This window comes from Coptis chinensis, chromosome 8 (assembly GCF_015680905.1).
Source record: "Coptis chinensis isolate HL-2020 chromosome 8, ASM1568090v1, whole genome shotgun sequence".
NCBI lineage: Eukaryota > Viridiplantae > Streptophyta > Magnoliopsida > Ranunculales > Ranunculaceae > Coptis > Coptis chinensis.
In genome coordinates, this window is record NC_141463.1 from 36714444 (window position 1) to 36732732 (window position 18289).

The window sequence follows — 18289 nt, forward strand, 5'->3', positions numbered from 1 at the left end:
CACCAAAGATCCCAGGACTTCAAGGCCAATAACGTAAGCCAATAAGCTCCTGAATTCAACAGATACGCTTAGGCCAAAATAATCAACGTACCAACAGTCTGGAACTCTGATCAACAAAGACTTGTTCATCAAGTAATAATCCATTGGTCGGGTTCTGGGGCGGGCTTGTGGTCCAACAAATAAGCCCAGCCCAGCAAGGGTGGGTCTGTGTTCCATCATCTCTGCAGGGCTAGCAAACTCTGAGGAGAGTCTCTGTATTCTCTTTTACGGCTTTCGCACGAAAAGACTTGCTCATTTCGAGATGAAGATATTAGTTTGAGCCAAAAAGAAAGAAAGAAATGGCTCTTTTGCTTCTAAAGCTTCCATTCTCACGTACTTGTCCAAGCTTGGTTTTGCTTTCCAAGTCGAAAGCACTTATTACACCAACAACAACAACTGGTGGTATGTTTTAATCTTTTTTTTTTTTTTTTTTATCATATTAATTACTCGTAAGTTATTACCTTTGATATATTTTTGAATTTTTTAATGGTTTGAAACAGAGACATGGTCGTCTAATATCCATATCCATTCTCAGTTTAGAATCTATGCTACTTCTAAGTATGGAAACATTCAACAACCACAGAAGAAGAAGAAGTAAGCATTCCAATTCTTATTAGTTTTATAGGCCTACATTCTTTGTACCAATTTCAGTTCGTGCTAATAGCAATAAAGGAATGAGGTTATTGTGTCATTTCTTATGTCTGGACTAACTATATCTAGTAAAACGTTTCAGTGACACTTTTCATTAATTTGTGCTCCACTACTGACATTTTCAGGAGAAAAAGATTAGATGAAATTTGTCTTGAACGATTTCAGCAGTACAGTAGGACCTATATACAATCATGGATATTACAGGGTGAGTTGCTTTCTTCCCAACTGTCTTTAACATGTGTTCTTTCTAATGGCACTTTCTTAATATTTTGCAGTTTGCCCTTTTTCAAGAGTCTGTATATTTGATCTCCTCTATGCTCAATGCTCAAACACCCAACTTTTTTGTGTCCCCTTTTGACCAGTTTCTCTTTCAAAACATTGAAATATTGCTAAACTAGATAGATGCCTTCTATTTGTGCAGTTTAATGCTTTCCTTTTTTAATTATTAGTTATTCTGCCACAAAAGCAATTAAAAGTAGGATTAAGGTGGCTTAAAGTGCAAAGCGAGACACGAAACAGTAAGCTGCAAAAGCACTCACTAGTCAGATGAATATCTCTAAACACCGTTCACTACATCGAGCCGACTAGAAAAGTCGGTAAAACCTTTGGGTGATGATACCAAAGGTCTGGGGCTCAAACCCTGCCAGCATCAAAGAGTTATTGATCTCATTTAAAACAGGCTTGCCAATCAAAAAAAAAACTAAAGGGAAAGAAACCCATGGTTAATAATCAATATATTCATGCACAAGGATGAATTCACAAAAATCTTTATAAGTGTCTAAGTTTGGCATTGGAATTTTTCGCTGGTGAAGGGGAATGACGGTGCTGGTGGCTGGTGTCTTCAGTAGAGATTGGTACAGTGCTGGGTGGTTCAGGTGGAGAGAGGATTAGGGATGTAGGCGGCAGTTGTTCCGCTGGTGGATGTGGTGGGTGGTCGGTGCTGCTATAAAATGAAATCAACAAGAAGAGCTACAAAGAGATGTTTCCGGGAAGGAGTTTATCGGTGCTTACTTTACACCTATTCTTTATCCTTGAGGGGAGCGAACACTTGGTTCAGGTTGGGGTGCTCAGCTCAAACCATGCTTGATCGCCATTCTTCATATCCTCTTCCTCTAGTTCTCTCTTATCCCTAAGTCTCACTTGAGCACCAACCGCAATCACCTCATTCTCTTATCAGACCACCTTCGTTTCCCTCCTCTCTGGACGAGGTACAATGTTTTCTATTCAACATGTCTTCCCGAGAATTTAGATTCCTTTCGCCACTGCAATTGGAATCAAGAGAAGTGTTTCACAAAGTCAAGATAATTGCAACAGTAGCTTAGGATGAGCCAGGAAGATGACATGGACCCCGCAGTCCCACCAAAGACATAATTTAGCATAAGATTGCGGTCCAGACCCAAGGATGGGAGGGCATGCCCCAAATGCTCATTGAAGTTGGAGTTCTAATCGTATCTTTCCTTTGCATTGTTTCATAGGCTCTGCCAGATAGGGGTGTAAATCTTGAAATGATGCTGGTCGATAACATTGAAGCATGAGTTGCATCCTACACAATTACTCATGCATGCACCATGGGTACATTATCTGTATTAACCTTTATTTATCGTTATTGTACCTTGAATAGCTTCAGTTAATCATGTTAAGGTATCCCATATTTGACTGGCACAATAGTTGTTGTCTACGAGAATGCAACCAATTTGAAATCTCTATCTGCAGCGTCCGAACAATTCCCGTGTCCGGAAAGATTATGTGTATGTCTGTCACAACCAATTTGTTCATTTTATCCGGTTTGTTGATATTTTTTGTTTGACATTGTTTCAGACTTCTATGTAAAACATTCTCATTTCACCCAGATAAGTTTAGAAGTTACTCTACTAGTCTATTATTCATCTCATTTAAACGTCATTACAGGGAAGGTGCTTGTGGATGGAAAAGTCGTAAACAAAGCTGGAACGCCAATCTCTGATAAAGCCGTTGTGGAGATAAAGGCTGAAGTTCCAAAATACGTATGTAGGTGATGACACTTCAGAGACTACCTACCATGTTAAGAAATTTCGCTTCCTACTGTCATCATGCAATTATTGCACTTTTCATTGATACCATATATGCTCATCCAGAGCAGGATACAAGTTAGAGGCTGCTCTTGAACAACTAAACATTGATGTGTCCGGTAAATTAGCTATGGACGCTGGATTGTCAACTGGAGGTTTTACTGATTGTTTGCTTCAGCATGGCGCATCATTCGTTTACGGAGTTGACGTAGGATACGGGCAGGTATTTGTTACGTGTTATATCTCTAAATGTTCCATTCAAAAATATTATTTGGTTGATTTAGGGGCCGTTTGGCAGCCATTCTAAGTAGAATTGATTATGTTTATAAAATTAACATTGGAAAAAGAAACTGCCAAAAACTAAAAAGTATCAAGTTAAGGTAATTTATGTCAAGAGAAAGCTCCACAATTTTTGTTTCTCATTCTTTAAGCTAGTTTATTTTTATTTATTTATTTATTTTTAGCTCTGCTTTAATTAGTTATCTCCTTTTGAAAATGAGATAATGATTGATAATGATTTTTCATACAAGAATACTTGTTTTGAAGGTCATAATTGATTATTAGTCATATAATGGATTTTTTTAATGGTAGCCAAACAGCCCCTTAAAAATGGAACGATCTGTGACTCTCTTAGATCTTGTTTCTGCAATTTCGGGTAGAGGTCCGTGTGCTTGTGAAGAGCTTTTACGTTTTTGGTGCTTGGGGTTGATGTGGAGTTGAACACACCAGACCCTCTTAAATCAATAACATTGTCATTTGGGTGCTGGATACCTGTATGACAGACTGACACTCCTCGGACACCTTGTCAAATACTCCAAAATACATGCTTACTTTTCTATCGACCTGGACACTAGTAGGACACTTCTCAAACACTTCTTGAGTATTTTTTGGACACTACTGGGTTACAGGTAGACATGGTCAAGACACTTCGTTGACGACCAGTATAAATATATAACAAAAGGAGTTAACAAAAGTGTGTATCAAAGCAGATTCACCATGGCAAGTTTTGGGCACATCAAAACAAAATTTTCCGTGGCGCGTAGTGGCACTCCTCATGAAAAACACTGATTCAGAAATTGATAGGACACTTTGTACTATGTACTGCTTATCGTTCTTAAAATATTATCTCTCTTTACTAGATACTCGGTAAATCTTATGGTGTAACAAAGTCATTTCTCGTAAATTTTGGGCCCGAGAAATAGCTGGCTCGGATACCATCTAATTGGGCATGCAACTCAATATCAATGGGCAATATGTTGAGCGGCCCCAGGATTTTTATGTTGTTCTGCGAAAATTTTGATACCCTATAGGGGGTTACATCTGTGGTTGGGTCATGTCATTGTTTAAATGAGGTTTGTTTAACTAAACCTTGTTGTCCTCTCTAGTTCTAGTTCTTCGGCTGTTCTATGTTTTCCCTTTTAATGATGTTTGTGTTGACAATCTGTATCTCGTCAGTTGGGTAATGACTTATTGTTTCAGGTGGCAGATAAAATTCGTCAAGATGAGCGCGTCTCAGTTATAGAAAGAACAAATTTAAGATATCTTTCTGGTCTCCCACAAAAAGTTGACCTGGTGACGTTGGACCTTTCATTCATCTCCATACTCTTGGTATGTATATAAGTACATAGCAATCTTATAATGTGTTACGAACTTACCATGTTTTTAAGCCTACATCCTGTGTTTCACAAGAAAAAAGGATACATTCTATGATCAAATCCATTATTTTTCTCCTCATTATGTTCTGTTGTGAATATTACCCTTGTTATTCTGTATTTAAAGTAGAAATATGTATTTTGAACTTGAGAGTTATTGGGTCGATTTATTTTGAGATCTTTAATATGCACTTTGTTTAAGAAAGAACTACTTTAGTTGTATATTAACTATACAATAATTGCATTACTTTCCTATGAGCCTGGTCTGATTCAATTGTATGACCACAAAAATCTTCTAGGTCAAAATTGTACTATCTGATATTGTCTATGTACATATTTAGTTTTTCTTGTGAAAGAAATGATATGATAATTAGGTGATTTTCCAGCAATGGATCTTTGTTAAGATACAATTTAATATACTTACTCTTTGGGTATTTTATTTTAGTTTACACAATGACCAAGTTAGCAGGTCCATTTATTGAGTTCATAGTTCATCCACTTGAGTTGATTTCGTCTGCTTAGGAAACAACCTACTAGAATCCTCAGTAACTATAACCCATTGGCATATCTTCCATGCTAGCTTGCTTTCATGCATAAGAAAGATATCATTGTTGTCTGATTTCAGGTGATGCCCGCTGTTGTGAATGTTATGAAGAGTGAAGCTATACTAGTTACGCTAGTTAAACCGCAATTTGAGGCTCGCAGAGCTCAAGTAAGTAATATCACCATATTGAAAAAATATTTTACTTCATTTATGTGATGATTTGGCCAGGATGATGTCATAGCTTTCACTTAATTTACTTTGACCGTACCAAGGGTGCCTTTGTGTTTTAGTAATTTTTACTTTTATTTAGAAGTTTCTTTATTATGGTTTCTATTTAGTTTTCCTAGTTGTATTAGGACTAGATTTAGTAGTTTCCAATTAAGTGGTTTTCTATTAGAATTTAGTAGTTTGTCGTTTTTGTTTATGAAATATGAAGATTATTCTTGTAGTTTTGAGGGTTTTCCGCTGTTCTCCATTTGTAAAACTAAGGGTTTTCATAGAAAGTGGTGTTAGTGCAGAAAAAATCTAGGATCAATAGCCAACAACAAACTTTCAAAGATTATTGGAACAGTTGTGATGTGAGCATCACAACGGAGATGGCTGGTTTCATATGGTCGAAGTTGAAATAATTTCCATCCCATCATCTACTATGAATGAAGAGGTCTAAGATCATGAAATCAGCTGTGATCTGGTTATATGTAGATGGGTCGACGCAATATCCCATTGGTGCTGATTGCCAAAGTTCATCTACCAAAATCACCATGCCCACCAGTCATGTCTGCAGCATTTACAGTCCCAAAACATGTTTTAAGCGTAATGTTGTTTTGGCCTTTTGAGATCAAAAGCTTGGCACATGGGGTATGTACCTTACTATTTTTGGGTTTGTGTGATCCATGCCAACTAGTTGTTGCACGGGATATTAGTTTTACTCCATCACGAAATAAGGAAATTAAGATTATATTTGCAATGTTGGGATCTCATGTTCCAAACGGTGCAGTAAAATTGTATCGTTGTTAATGGAGAAGAAGTTGGAGAAAAAAAGGATACAACCCCTTATCAGTTTTGGCCTTGTATCACTTCAATATATATATGAAAATAAGGGTTTACAATAATAGAAACTGCCTAAAATATTCGTGTCGGAGGTGTCCTCCTAGAACTCTAACAGGTGCCACACTGTTATGGTGGTTAATTCCTTTTGTGACCGAATACTATTGCAACATTCGAGGTCACATTTTCTTCGCTCTTGGGAGGTGATATTGCACATGAATTTTAATGAAGTTCTTGGGAATCAACGCAGTCAAACTCGGGCTAGTTTCTTTCAAGTTAAGGAGTATGATGCAGGAGCATAGGTTTTAAATTAGGTCATCTTATTTTAGGGTTTTAACTTTTAAGGTTTTCCTCCTTTAAATAATGCAATATTTTGGTTTGGCCCTCCTTTAATGTTATTTAGGGTTTGGTCCCTTTCAAGAAACCAAATTGGTCAACTATTTTCTTAATAGCCAAAATACCCTCACATGCATCCCATCTGGAGGGCCAAAACCTAGAATACTAATTTACATGAAGGACTAAAGAGTAAGTTTTCTGTTTGGGGAACCGCTACAATAAAGTAACTTGTGATTCTTCAATGACCATCGGTATTGTTTCAAAAAAAATTTCCAAAACACACCAAGTGAGTTTGTATTAATCTTTTTGGAGGAGGTTGCAAGTAAAAGGAGAAGGTTGTTTGAGAGAGATGAACCTTGAAATAGTGAAGTTGCCTACTTATCCAAAATATTGCTTGGGATCAAGTCTCTATGTATAGTTCTTGATACTGATGAATGTCTCGTTTTATAGATAGGCTTGGAGATTAGTTATTTGCTTGTTCTCCAGTATTCAAATCATGGGATGAACTTGGAGAACTGTCACACGATCTTGAAATGCCAGATAGTTATAGTTGTGGAAGATATTTAAAAGAACTTGGGATGATCTTGAATGTGGATGGAAATTTGTTTGATTCAGTCAAACAACTGCTATGAAATTTTTTGTGCACATGTCAAACAAAGTATGTTGTTCACCTGCGTAAATTAATATAATAGTGGATTGTGGACGTAATTTATTTGTAGCAGTACGCAATTGTAAATTGTGCTCTAAGCATGGGCCTTTAGGTTATGAACTCAGATCATTTATTGGATTGGGCATTTATTTTATTGGGCTACATTTGTGGGACTGAAACATCACTTCCTTTTTGTTACATGGGCAAGGTCCATGTCGCAAAAAAGGTGAGTTGGTTTTGGTTTAGTTGTATTATTAGTTTGTTGGGTCAAAAAATGAAATATAAGACGGTTAAAGCAAGTTGGAAATGCTTTTTAAAGTTATTAATCAAAAGTGACGGTTATTAAAGGAGGATGGCAGTTTAGTAATTAAAATAAAATGGTAGGCTGATTAAAATGTCGTGGAAAGGGTGCAATTTAGAAGTGTCTTCTACCAAACTACCAAATTGATCTGCAACCAAAAAGGGTAAGGGATCTGGCCGAAAGTGAAAGGGGGAAAACTAATAGAAACCAGTTCGTTTAAAATTCTTGGTACGTATATATAACGAGAAACATAGAAACATATTGAGTTAAAGTACTGTTGGAGTGAAAAAAAAAATAGAGGCGTAGGGTTTTAAAACTTTAAGGCCACATGCCCATGCCTTCATAAACAAGAACACAACAAAATCATTGGAAAAGACGAAATTTTTTCTTCTAGTTTTGTCGTAAACTATGATGCACAAATACGACACTTTTGCCATGGTATCGGTGTGACACCGGTACGATACCAGGTACGGGATACGGTACCAATACGGCTCAGTTAACCGAAATCATGTATTAAAAAAAAAGGAAAAGTAAAAATAGGATGGAGAAAAGAAGAAGAGGAAGAGATGGTGTTCTCCAGAGCTTCCATCTACTGATCTGCAAAGAAGAGATCTAGATTTGCCACTTTAACTTCACTCTTTTTTGTTTCTTCAGCACAATAATGGCGGAGAGAAACTGTTGACTGTTGTTTTGCGGCGCACTTCCAAAAGACAAACATGTTAGGTTAAGATAGCAACGTGTTGTACACATCAACCTACTTAAATGAAACACGTGACCACATAATGGGTATATGAGCCACTTGTTTAGTCCACATTTGAAGCCCATTACAAAGAACTAAAGCATGTACAACAAATCTGGCCCATTACAATGAACTAAAGCATGTGCCACAAATCAAGCCCATTACAAAGATTTAAAGCCTGTACAACATATCTTGCCCATTAATACCGACTTTCAGGCCCCTTTTAAATATCTTTCTATAACAATAGATGCTAGAATATGAAAAAAGAATACATTTTGTTTTTTTTTAGTGTAAAATAATATTAATAATAGAAAATAGTTGTACCCAACCGCCGTACCCGTATCCTAAAATTTTAAAAACCCCATATCAGTGTCCCTGGTACTCGTACCCGTATCTGTGCATTCAGAGGCGGACCTAGCATTTCAACTCTCCCCGGGCTAAACAACGATAGCCAAAATCTTAAACAAAAAAATTAATAGACACATTCCAAAGAAACAACTGAAACACTAGTTTTCACAAGTAGCCAAATATATATACTAATTCATCAAAATATTTGGTCAAGTTCGACTTCAAATCTATTTAAAAAGCAAAACTACTTAAACAATATTTTACGAGTCTTGCGGGCGTCAAAATCATCTATTACCAAATCCAGATCAATGTCATTAGCAAAATCTCTTTCAATATAGATGACCATTGAATCTGCAATAAACTCATCCTCCATCTTGTTTCTTCGAAGCTGTGTTTTGATAAGTTTCATGGCTGAGAACGCCCTTTCTGTAGTTACTGTAGATATGAGAAGAGTAAGTACAAGACAAACCAATCTATCAATCAAGTGGTAGGACTTCGATTTTCCAATTTTAACTAATCTTCTACACAGTTTAGACACCGTGGACATATTATAGAAAACCGAATTACGACAAACATCAATCTCATAATGCTGCAGCTGAGTTCTCAATATAAGTATCTCTTGATCATTGAAATCTCGAAAGTAAAATCTCTCAGCAAGAATGCAAATATCATAAATCCTAAATGATTTAAAAGCATCTTTAGGGGGTCAAAGCAAAGCTAAGAGTAAAAAGCTATATTGTTTTCTCGGTGAATCTACTTTTCAACTCCATTAACTGAAAATTTACGACATTGTTATATATATGAACGCGATATCGATGCTTAAACGTTATGCAATTATGTTGTTGACAAGAACAACCTGTGCCCATCGTATAGTGTGCATCCATATCAGGCATATCAATGTTATTCTTCTTGCAAAACAAGCCAACTTCACAAAAAAAGGTGCTCCAACCATCATCTCTTAGGTTTTGAAGGAGTACTTTTGTGGTGGAGACTAGATGCATAGCGTTAATAATGTCTTGAGATTGATCTTGCAGAGCTTTGTAAAGTATGTCAGTGATTCTCATAGTCTTACGTAGCAAATGTAACATGAAAACAAACTCAAACGATCTAATTGCAATAAGAGCACCCTTAGCTTCCCCCCGGTTAGAATTAGTTGATCCGTTTTTTGTGTTGTTCTCAAGAACACGAGAAAGTGCACTAAATGAAACTATCAAACTCTTTACAGATCGAAAATGGGAGCTCCAATGAGTAGACCCAGCTCTCTGCAATGTCGTAATCTAATTCTCCCCCTTCTTGTCTCTAGTTCACCGCAATCAATTAATTTTTGAATTTCTCCGACTTGAACAACTAGTAACTCAGCTTGGTGCTTAGGAGAAACCTTAAAATAATTGACAATTGTGCCCAATTTTGAAAAAAAACAACCAAATATCTGATATATCTTTAGCAGTTGCAACCAATGCTAATTGTAAACGATGAGCGAAACAATGCACGTAATACACACTAGAGCACTCCCTAAGAAATAAAGCTTGCAATCCATTCCAAGCATCCCGCATGTTGCTAGCACCATCATACCTTTGACCCCTCATATCATCAACAAAGAGATTGTTCCGAACAAGAATATCACATATTTCATTCTTGAGGGTTTGTGAACAAGTGTCATCAACGCAGACAACATCTAAAAACCGTTCACGTACAAAACCATCATAGTCGACAAATCTTAATACAAGAGTCATTTGTTCTTTATTTGAAACATCTTGTGATACATCAACAAGAATACAAAACTTAGCATCTCCAACTTTCTCGCGAATCTTTCCCCTCACATGATCACTAATAATATTCAAAAGCTCTTTTTGAATATTTGGAGAAGTATATGTGGTTTTTTCGGAAGCATTATCTAAAACACAATCAATAGCAGGATCTAATTCAGCTAAGAACTCAATAAATTCAAGAAAGTTTCCACGATTACTTGACTTGATTGATTCATCATGTCCTCTAAGTGCACAACCTTGTAATACAAGCTATCGGAGAGTCCGTAAAATAGTTTTTAACATAAACCTATTCTTCACTACCTTCTATTTGTATTGGGCATTTAAAAGATTACCAATATGCTGAGATGAATTCACTAGATCCTCACAAGCAGCTACAACATGAGTGGAACAAGGGCCTCCAACATGTTGCAAAAATGCACATTTAACTCCACAACGAATTCTCTTCCAACTTCGAAATCCATTAACAACAAAATTAGAACGCCTAGAACTAAACAAAGCAAGGAAAACATAAAACACGATCTTTTTCTTCAGAATATTCTAGATAAGGAAAATCGTCAAACCAATGACTATTAAAATACCGGTTTTGTTTTCCATCAATGGTGGGTGGATATTCGTCGAGTCTAGAATGAACTGGCCCCAATGTGACATAAGCTCGTCGGATCTCGTCACGTTGATTAATAGGATATTCACTTATTTGACGGCATAACCCCGGATCACGTACCAAAGAACTAGTAACACCGGTTTTGCTAGATTCAGTCCCTTGAGAGTTGGGACAAACTTGTTTAATGGGTTCAATCCCTTGAGGATTGGGACGAAGTTGTTCAATGGGCTCAACTCTTTGGAGCTTTGAACGGCCTTGATCATTTTTTTCAATAGTTCTAGCAACATTGGATGTCTCGGTTTCTTTTGGTTTAAAGAATGAATCTATCTTTCGCACTCCCTTTGGCATTTTAGACGTCTGAAACATTAAAATAAAAAACAAAGGAAAAGAAAAACCAATTAACCATCAACATTTCATATTTTAAAAAACAAAGGAAAAGAAAAAAAAATAAAAACTAACATATATAATAAATTACCCGAGGAGAACGAATAGTAGAATGAGTGAAGAACGTGGATTAGAATTAGGCAATTAGAGTTGTTAATGAGGAATGAAGAATCAAGACTTCAAGAGATATCACCGGGTTGTTCTTTTGTTTATCGTCTGTATTTCTGTTCAAGAGATATCGCCGGGTTCTTTTGTTTATCGATGGGTTGTTAGACTTCAAGAGAAACTTTTGGGCAATTGGGCTGGGCTTTAGATTTAGATACATACTAATTTTTTGTTTTACCCAAACGGACCCGGGCTAAAGGTTGGTGTAGACCTCTCCTGGGTCCACCCCTGCGTGCATCATAGGTCGTAAATGATATTAAGGTTTGTAACTTTCTTTGATTCCAAGGGGAAGGTATATAATTTGGAGAGGAGATGGGCTAGTGGTGGAGATATTTCAACATGCATAAATTGCTAAGGGTGTTGATGCAGATATGTTGAAGGCGACATATAATATTGGTGAAGATGTACGACCTTAACCCTCTTTATTTTTTCCTACAACCAACAATACTATAACTCAATATGTTTCTTTCTATGTATAAGTGCCATGAATTTTAAATGAATTGGTTCTATATGCATCGATCCCTTCTCTTTAGGCAGGATCCCTTTCCATTTCTGGTTGCCAATTAATTCGGTAGCCAATCTGTTGTTGGTACCCGCTCACACCTTTTTCTTTTTGAGCACCCGACCTCAATTCTTATTCACTGAGCTTACGTTGAGTTGATCTGATTGTTATTGGTTTGGCCGACCAATTTATGATGAGTGATCTCACTTCACTTTTAATTACCGATCCCTTTTGTAGGTCAACCCTTTTATGGCTGATTTGTTTCGATCCCTGCTTTCTATTTTCATTACAAGCCGATCTTCTATGTTGCCGATCCTTTTGGAATAGCATTAGATTTTCTTATATGCTGATTCTGTTGGTTAACAGTCTTTTCTTTTTTCCTTAACCACTCACTTGTCCAAAAGAAAGGAACTGATCCTTATAAAGTTATAATTCGCACGTAACTGAGAGACCATCTTCTCCTTCTTTGTGTAGCACCCAAATTGATCTCCTTGTAATGCCAAACTTTACTTTGCCATCTTCCTCCTTCTGGCCTTGCCGAACAATATTAGTGAGGAGTTAAACTCCTATTTAATTCACCTGCCCTTTATAACAAATCTATTAAAAAAAAAGAAGATTTTGCTGGTCCTTTTTCTAAAGCCCTTTTCATTCAAGCCGACCAATTAATTCTGCCCCACATTTCTCTTTCCTTGTAACTATCTTCCAATTTTTTAGCCAAACCAACTCTTTTCTTTTTTTATTAGTCGACTATTACCACAATATTTTAATCAGCCTACTACTTCATTTTAATTACTAAACTAGTAAACTGCCATTCCTTTAATGACCGGCCACTTTTAATTAATAGCTTTAAAAAGTGTTTCCTAATTATAAACTGGAAAACGAGTAAGTAACTGATCTCCAAGCCTAATTATAAAACGTGACCTTTGTCATTCTCAAGAACTACACACAAAGACTTGATCCCAAGCAATATATTGGGTACATAGCTACGTAGGCTACTTCACCAAAGTCCAGTCTCATATCTCTCAAACAACCTTCCCATTTTACTCCCAATCCCCTCCGAAAAGATCAATACATACTCACTTGGTGTGTTTTGAAAATCTTGCTGAAACAGGTAGTATTACGTACACAGTACACTCAAAGCAATGATTTTTTGTGGTAAGTGGAGAACATTTTGCTATAAGAGTTGGTGTAGCTAATTTGTGCTTATGACGTTATTTAGAATACAAGCATTTAGGAAAAGATAAATGGTCCAATACAAACACAACCCGTCATCTTCTCTTAAAATTTCAAATGAAATTCCAATATTTTTCTTCTTCGAATAAACTGTTTTTTCTCAACTTTCGGTCAAATAGAAGAATAAGACGATCGGAAACTAAGATGAAATACTAGACTTGGGAGAAATGGATGTTGATGGATGTCGAGATGTCTTCTAGGGCTGAAGATGGCTGATGATGATGTTCCCAATTCCAAAGTGATTTAAACCTTTTTCTCTCATTTAAAACCCTAATTTATGCTAATTTGTGCTATAATTTGATTTCGATTGAGTCTGAAACCATTTAGCACTTTTTTATTTAGACCGATGCCTTAAGTGGGAAGCTTAGTAGTTTAAGGTTTTGGCCTTATGCACATGAGGGGTATTTGGTCATTAAGAAAAACTTGACCGGTTCAGTTTTTTGGAGGGCCAAACCTTGAAAATAATTAGAGGAAGCCATATCTTAATATCACATTTTTAACAAGGAGCAAAACCTAAAATCCCATTTCATTTATTAAATTAGTCTTAGATTATTAGCAATTTCCTATTTGTCTTCGAAGTAGCTTATTCAGTAGTTTGACTAGTTGTTTTCGTGTCAAAAATCAATTAAGAATATGATAGGTGATTTCTTATGGGTTCTAAACTAAGTTACATTGACACGGATATCACGGATACGAAGTGTTTGACACGGCAAAATATCAAAACTTGAGGTCTATTACATACAATGTGTCCGTGTGTGTCCAATGTGGATATGTATCCAACACGGATTATTTTTGAAATATGGCGTGTCCATGTTACATAGGGTCTAAATAGAATTAGCAGTTGTTTTCCTATTTAGTGGCATGTGAGCCTTATTGTTCTTAGGCTCTTATTAATTATTTTGATTTTAGAGTTGTTTTCTTGTAGTTGAAGAATAAACCCTTGCTTTGGCTGTTTATTTTAATTTTTGTCTTGGTGTGTTTTATTGTTAAAGCACTCTTCAACAATATTACATCATTTTCCGTATTTTCTTTTACACTTAGATTTGCTAATTGTATTAGGACAAGGATTTAGTAGGTTTTGATATGGTGGCTTTATATGGTCACAAATCAATTAGTGGTTCATGTTTTATGAATTGAGAAGACTATGGTCGAGTTGTGAGGGTTTTTACTTGTTCTTCCTTTATAAAGTAGTAAAATTAGGTTTCTTTACTAAATATTAATAAATATTTGTCATAAGTGAATAAATCCACTTCAAGCAACTAGTTAATGAGTTCACGTGATTAAAAGCTTAGATATCTTTACCATTCTAATTGATTGGTCAAACTAAAGAGCATAGGTATCTTATCAATCTATCAAGTTATTGAATGCTTGAACTAAAACAGTCTTCGAGTGCCTGGAGGATACAATCTATTGATGTTATAATGAAACACCTTACAGACTTATTGTTTTCGATATAGAGGCCTTCATGGCTCAATGTGAGTCACTTTGTATGAATGTTCATACTTGTGTACAGCTTTGCCGACTTGTCTTTCCTAGTTTCCTTATGAAAGACGTATCTTGTTAATATTACTCTCAAAAGCAAAGTCCTTTTAAGCATTAAAGCTTGCTATATTTTTCGATAGATGTTGATGGCATTTAAATGCCGTGGTTACAGTTTATCTAGTCGAAGCTTCATTAGCTGCAGCTTTTCTCCTTCGAAAAATGTAAAATTTCCAGCAAAGGTGCCGAAATATAGGAGATATCTTCCATATTTTAGGGGTTTATATTTCACCATGCTATGATATTTTGTACTTTGCTTTCCTTTTCTCCTAAATTCAAATCTATTTTGCCTTTGCAGGTGGGAGGAGGTGGTATTGTGAGAGATCCTCTTGTCCATCAAGAAGTACGTATTCACTTCCTCTGTCAATATATTCAACTAATAGAGAGATTGATTTTCCATAATGCATATTTGCTTAACCAAGAAAATAGAGTCAGAATTTTACTAATGACTATTCAAGGAGCAGGATTTGCATTTTTCCTTTAACAAGTCCCAGAACATCCATATTCTCCAATATATTGAACACCCAACAGCCATTATATTCACTGATAGGACAAAAAAGCATCTATTGATGATCAATGAAAAATCTGATCCTTGTCAAAAATAGATAAAATTTCAATGCAAAATCTGAAAAAACGGTGATAAAGTTGGTTGGTAACATTGTGGAAATACCGGTATTGGGTTCCAAAATTTTAATGCTTATCACTGGTATTTGCTTTTGTATCGGGATTTTTTTTTCCCCTGGTCCTTATTGCATGAATTTTACACATATAATGTATCAAAATATCTATATTTATGTCAACTGGAAATGACAAAGTCCCTTGGTAGTTCATCTAAATCCTATAGTTGTAGACACTTTCTTTTCAGTATATCTTTTGTTAAAGTTTTAACTTCTGAAATAGAACCTTCAATGATATAGGTTCTTGAGAGAATCATCAAGGGTGTGGAAAATTTTGGGTTCTGCACCATAGGGTGGATTGAATCTCCATTAAAGGGTGCCGAGGGTAACACTGAATTTCTGGTTTACTTTGAAAGAACTATGGAAGTAGAGAGCGAGAAAAAAAAATAATTCAGAGACTTAGCATGCTTATGTGCGTTTGTTACTGTAAAGGACGATTCACTATGATGAGTATTTGAACGTCAAAAGCTTCATGAGGTACGAGCAGCATGGATAAGGTTCAGGTGACAAAAATGTATCAGCGACATAGGCTATAACCTCTTTCAGCCTTGTTATTTATTGCCCGAATGGGAAGAGTTAAGGCACTTGATCTGTCTATCTCTTTTCACTCAGAGTTGCAGAGACTTTAACTGAACACAACTGACGAAGGGCATCCATTTTACAGATCTCAAAGACGTCACTAATTATAGTATGAATGTAGTAGAGCTGTCAAGTGAGATCTTGTTTTATCGGAAGCCTGAACTGAACCAACCCATTAATTCCTTTGAATATTTTTGCAAGTCCGTTTCTTTTCTTTCTTTTTTTTTTTGTAAATGTGATCTCTTGCTTTGCTTTGGTTACTGTTATAAAGTGTTGTTAGGGGTGCAAGTGGATATCCAAATATTCGAATCCGATTCGAATTTGTATTTGAAAAATTAGATATTATCCGAAAATTTCGGATTCGGATTCAGATTCGGATATTTTTTTTAGGGTTAACTAGTATTACCCCCATACTAGATGAGCCAATTAGGATTTCCCCCCCACTAGATGGGAAATTAGGGTCTCCCCCCTAAATACACACAAAAAATTTTTGGTCAACCCACTTTGACTTTTTTTTTTTGTGTATTTAGGGAGGAGACCCTAATTTCCCATCTAGGGGGGGTAATACTAGTTAACCCTTTTTTTTTTTATGTCCGAACTGGTTTCGGATACGGATGCGGATACTGCCCACCCGATAATATCCGATCCGATTTAAAAAATTAATAGTTATTATATATAATTAATTTATTCATTTTTTATTGTATAAAATATTATATAAAATCATAAACTAATAATATAAAATTATAATAACAAAATAATAATAATAAATAACAAATATATATATTTTTAGTTTTTATAGTGGTAAAATGAATTATTTAAAGCAAGTAAAATTTTAATTAATTTTAATTTTCGGATCGGATATTATCCGATATCCGTTTCGGATATCCGAAATCGGATTTGGATAAATTTTTTACTATCCGTCGGAGTCGGATTCGGATATCGGTATAAATTTTCGGATTCGGATTCGGATATAGGCATATCCAAACCTATCCGTTTGCACCCCTACGTGTTGTCATGGGAAAATCAAGACGTGAACCTTTGCATTAATTTCTTGTTCTTCTGAGGTGTGTATTACTTCTTTATTTTTACGCTGGGGTTAGGCGACAAAATCTTATATTAGATACAAAAGGATTCATATCATGTTATACAATGTTTTGTTTGCATCCCCTTGGAGTATTCTTTAGTTCCTTGGGTTATTTCAAACAAGAAATTGGGCCGAATTTCAATTCAAAACAACTTTAGAGGACAGTGTTTTGTGATAATCACACTTAAACCTATTTTCTTCGTCAAAACAATTCACGGACCCAGTTTTTCTATTTTAATAACCCTTAAAGACAAATTGAGTTGGCCCAGTCCATTATAATTTTATTAAATACCACTTTTACCTTTTTGTGTGTTAATATATAAATCAAAGATGTTTTCAAAATTAGAAATAAACAATGCGCTCTGGTTTCAATCGATTACTTCTTCTGCCTCAATTGAAAATTGAGTAATTTCCTCAACTGAAGGTTTCAATCCATAGTTTATTCTTCTTGCCGTTTAAAAAGGTTTATTCAAACTTTGTATTTATAACTTATATGTTTATAGTAATTTGATATCTTCATATGATTTTGTTTTGAAATCATCTATTGTTTATAGCAATGATATTATGTATTGTAATGATGTCTAAAAACGTTAGTTTTTATATTATGTTTTGTTTGTTCATATTTTAGATCAGATATGTGATTTTGATATATAATTTGTTTATAGCAATGATATAGTTTTTATATCATGTTTGTTTTGAAAACGCTGTTTTATGTACTTTTCTTAATTGAACTTCAGATTTTGCTTTTGCTTTTTGCTATGAACAATTATTGTTCATACGTATTTGTTGTATGAATAATTATTGTTCATACACAAATAACTATGCACAACCAATGTTCATAGTAGTTGTAAATACATTTGACGATGAATTTTTTCTTAATTGAACTTTAGGTTTTGATTTTGCTTTTTGCTATGAACAATTATTGTTCATACGTATTTGTTGTATGAACAATGAATGAACATTATTCATACATACATAAACAACTATGAACAACCAATGTTCATAGTAGTTGTAAATACATTTGACGATGCATTTTTTATTATGATTTTGCAGTTTATATTGATCATAGTGTGATTGGATTTTTTTTGTTACAATGGTAGTAGTTTTTCTATTTGTATTGGGTTGGATTCTTCTATTAATGGTGTTGTACAAGAGTTACATGGGAAATGACCTGATTTGGGGTTAAAATGTTATAATATGTATTTCAACCGTAACGAGAAAGATAACCTAATTGAATCTGATGGGGAGTTGCATTTTTTGGTGTGTTATTGTTTTGCAAAGAATATTGCAATTGTTGAAATCAAAGTGGTTGTTTGTGTCACTTTGTTGATTACCTCTAGTAGTTCTATTTTTGCAAGTTCATCAAGTTCTTCAGTTGGTGGTGGTGGTGTGGTTGTTGTTC

The 18289-nt window shown here is 35.3% G+C and overlaps 1 protein-coding gene across 1 annotated transcript; it reads left to right on the plus strand.

Annotated features, from left to right (window-relative positions):
• Positions 1-214: 214 nt before the first annotated feature.
• Positions 215-16021, plus strand: LOC147481349 (bacterial hemolysin-like protein). The gene is made up of 9 exons (XM_086575833.1): positions 215-441; positions 540-633; positions 816-895; positions 2599-2701; positions 2805-2961; positions 4218-4346; positions 5016-5102; positions 14846-14890; positions 15465-16021. The coding sequence occupies exons 1-9, from the start codon at positions 339-341 to the stop codon at positions 15612-15614; spliced, it is 948 nt and encodes a 315-aa protein (XP_086431959.1). The 5' UTR covers positions 215-338; the 3' UTR covers positions 15615-16021.
• The last annotated feature ends 2268 nt before the right edge of the window (positions 16022-18289 follow it).

Coding starts and splice junctions, on each gene's coding strand:
- LOC147481349 (XM_086575833.1), top strand. CDS start 339: ATGGCTCTTTTGCTTCTAAAGCTTCCATTCTCACGTACTTGTCCAAGC. Junction 2,962..4,217: donor TTGACGTAGGATACGGGCAG/GTATTTGTTACG, acceptor TTATTGTTTCAG/GTGGCAGATAAAATTCGTCA. Junction 14,891..15,464: donor ATCCTCTTGTCCATCAAGAA/GTACGTATTCAC, acceptor TCAATGATATAG/GTTCTTGAGAGAATCATCAA.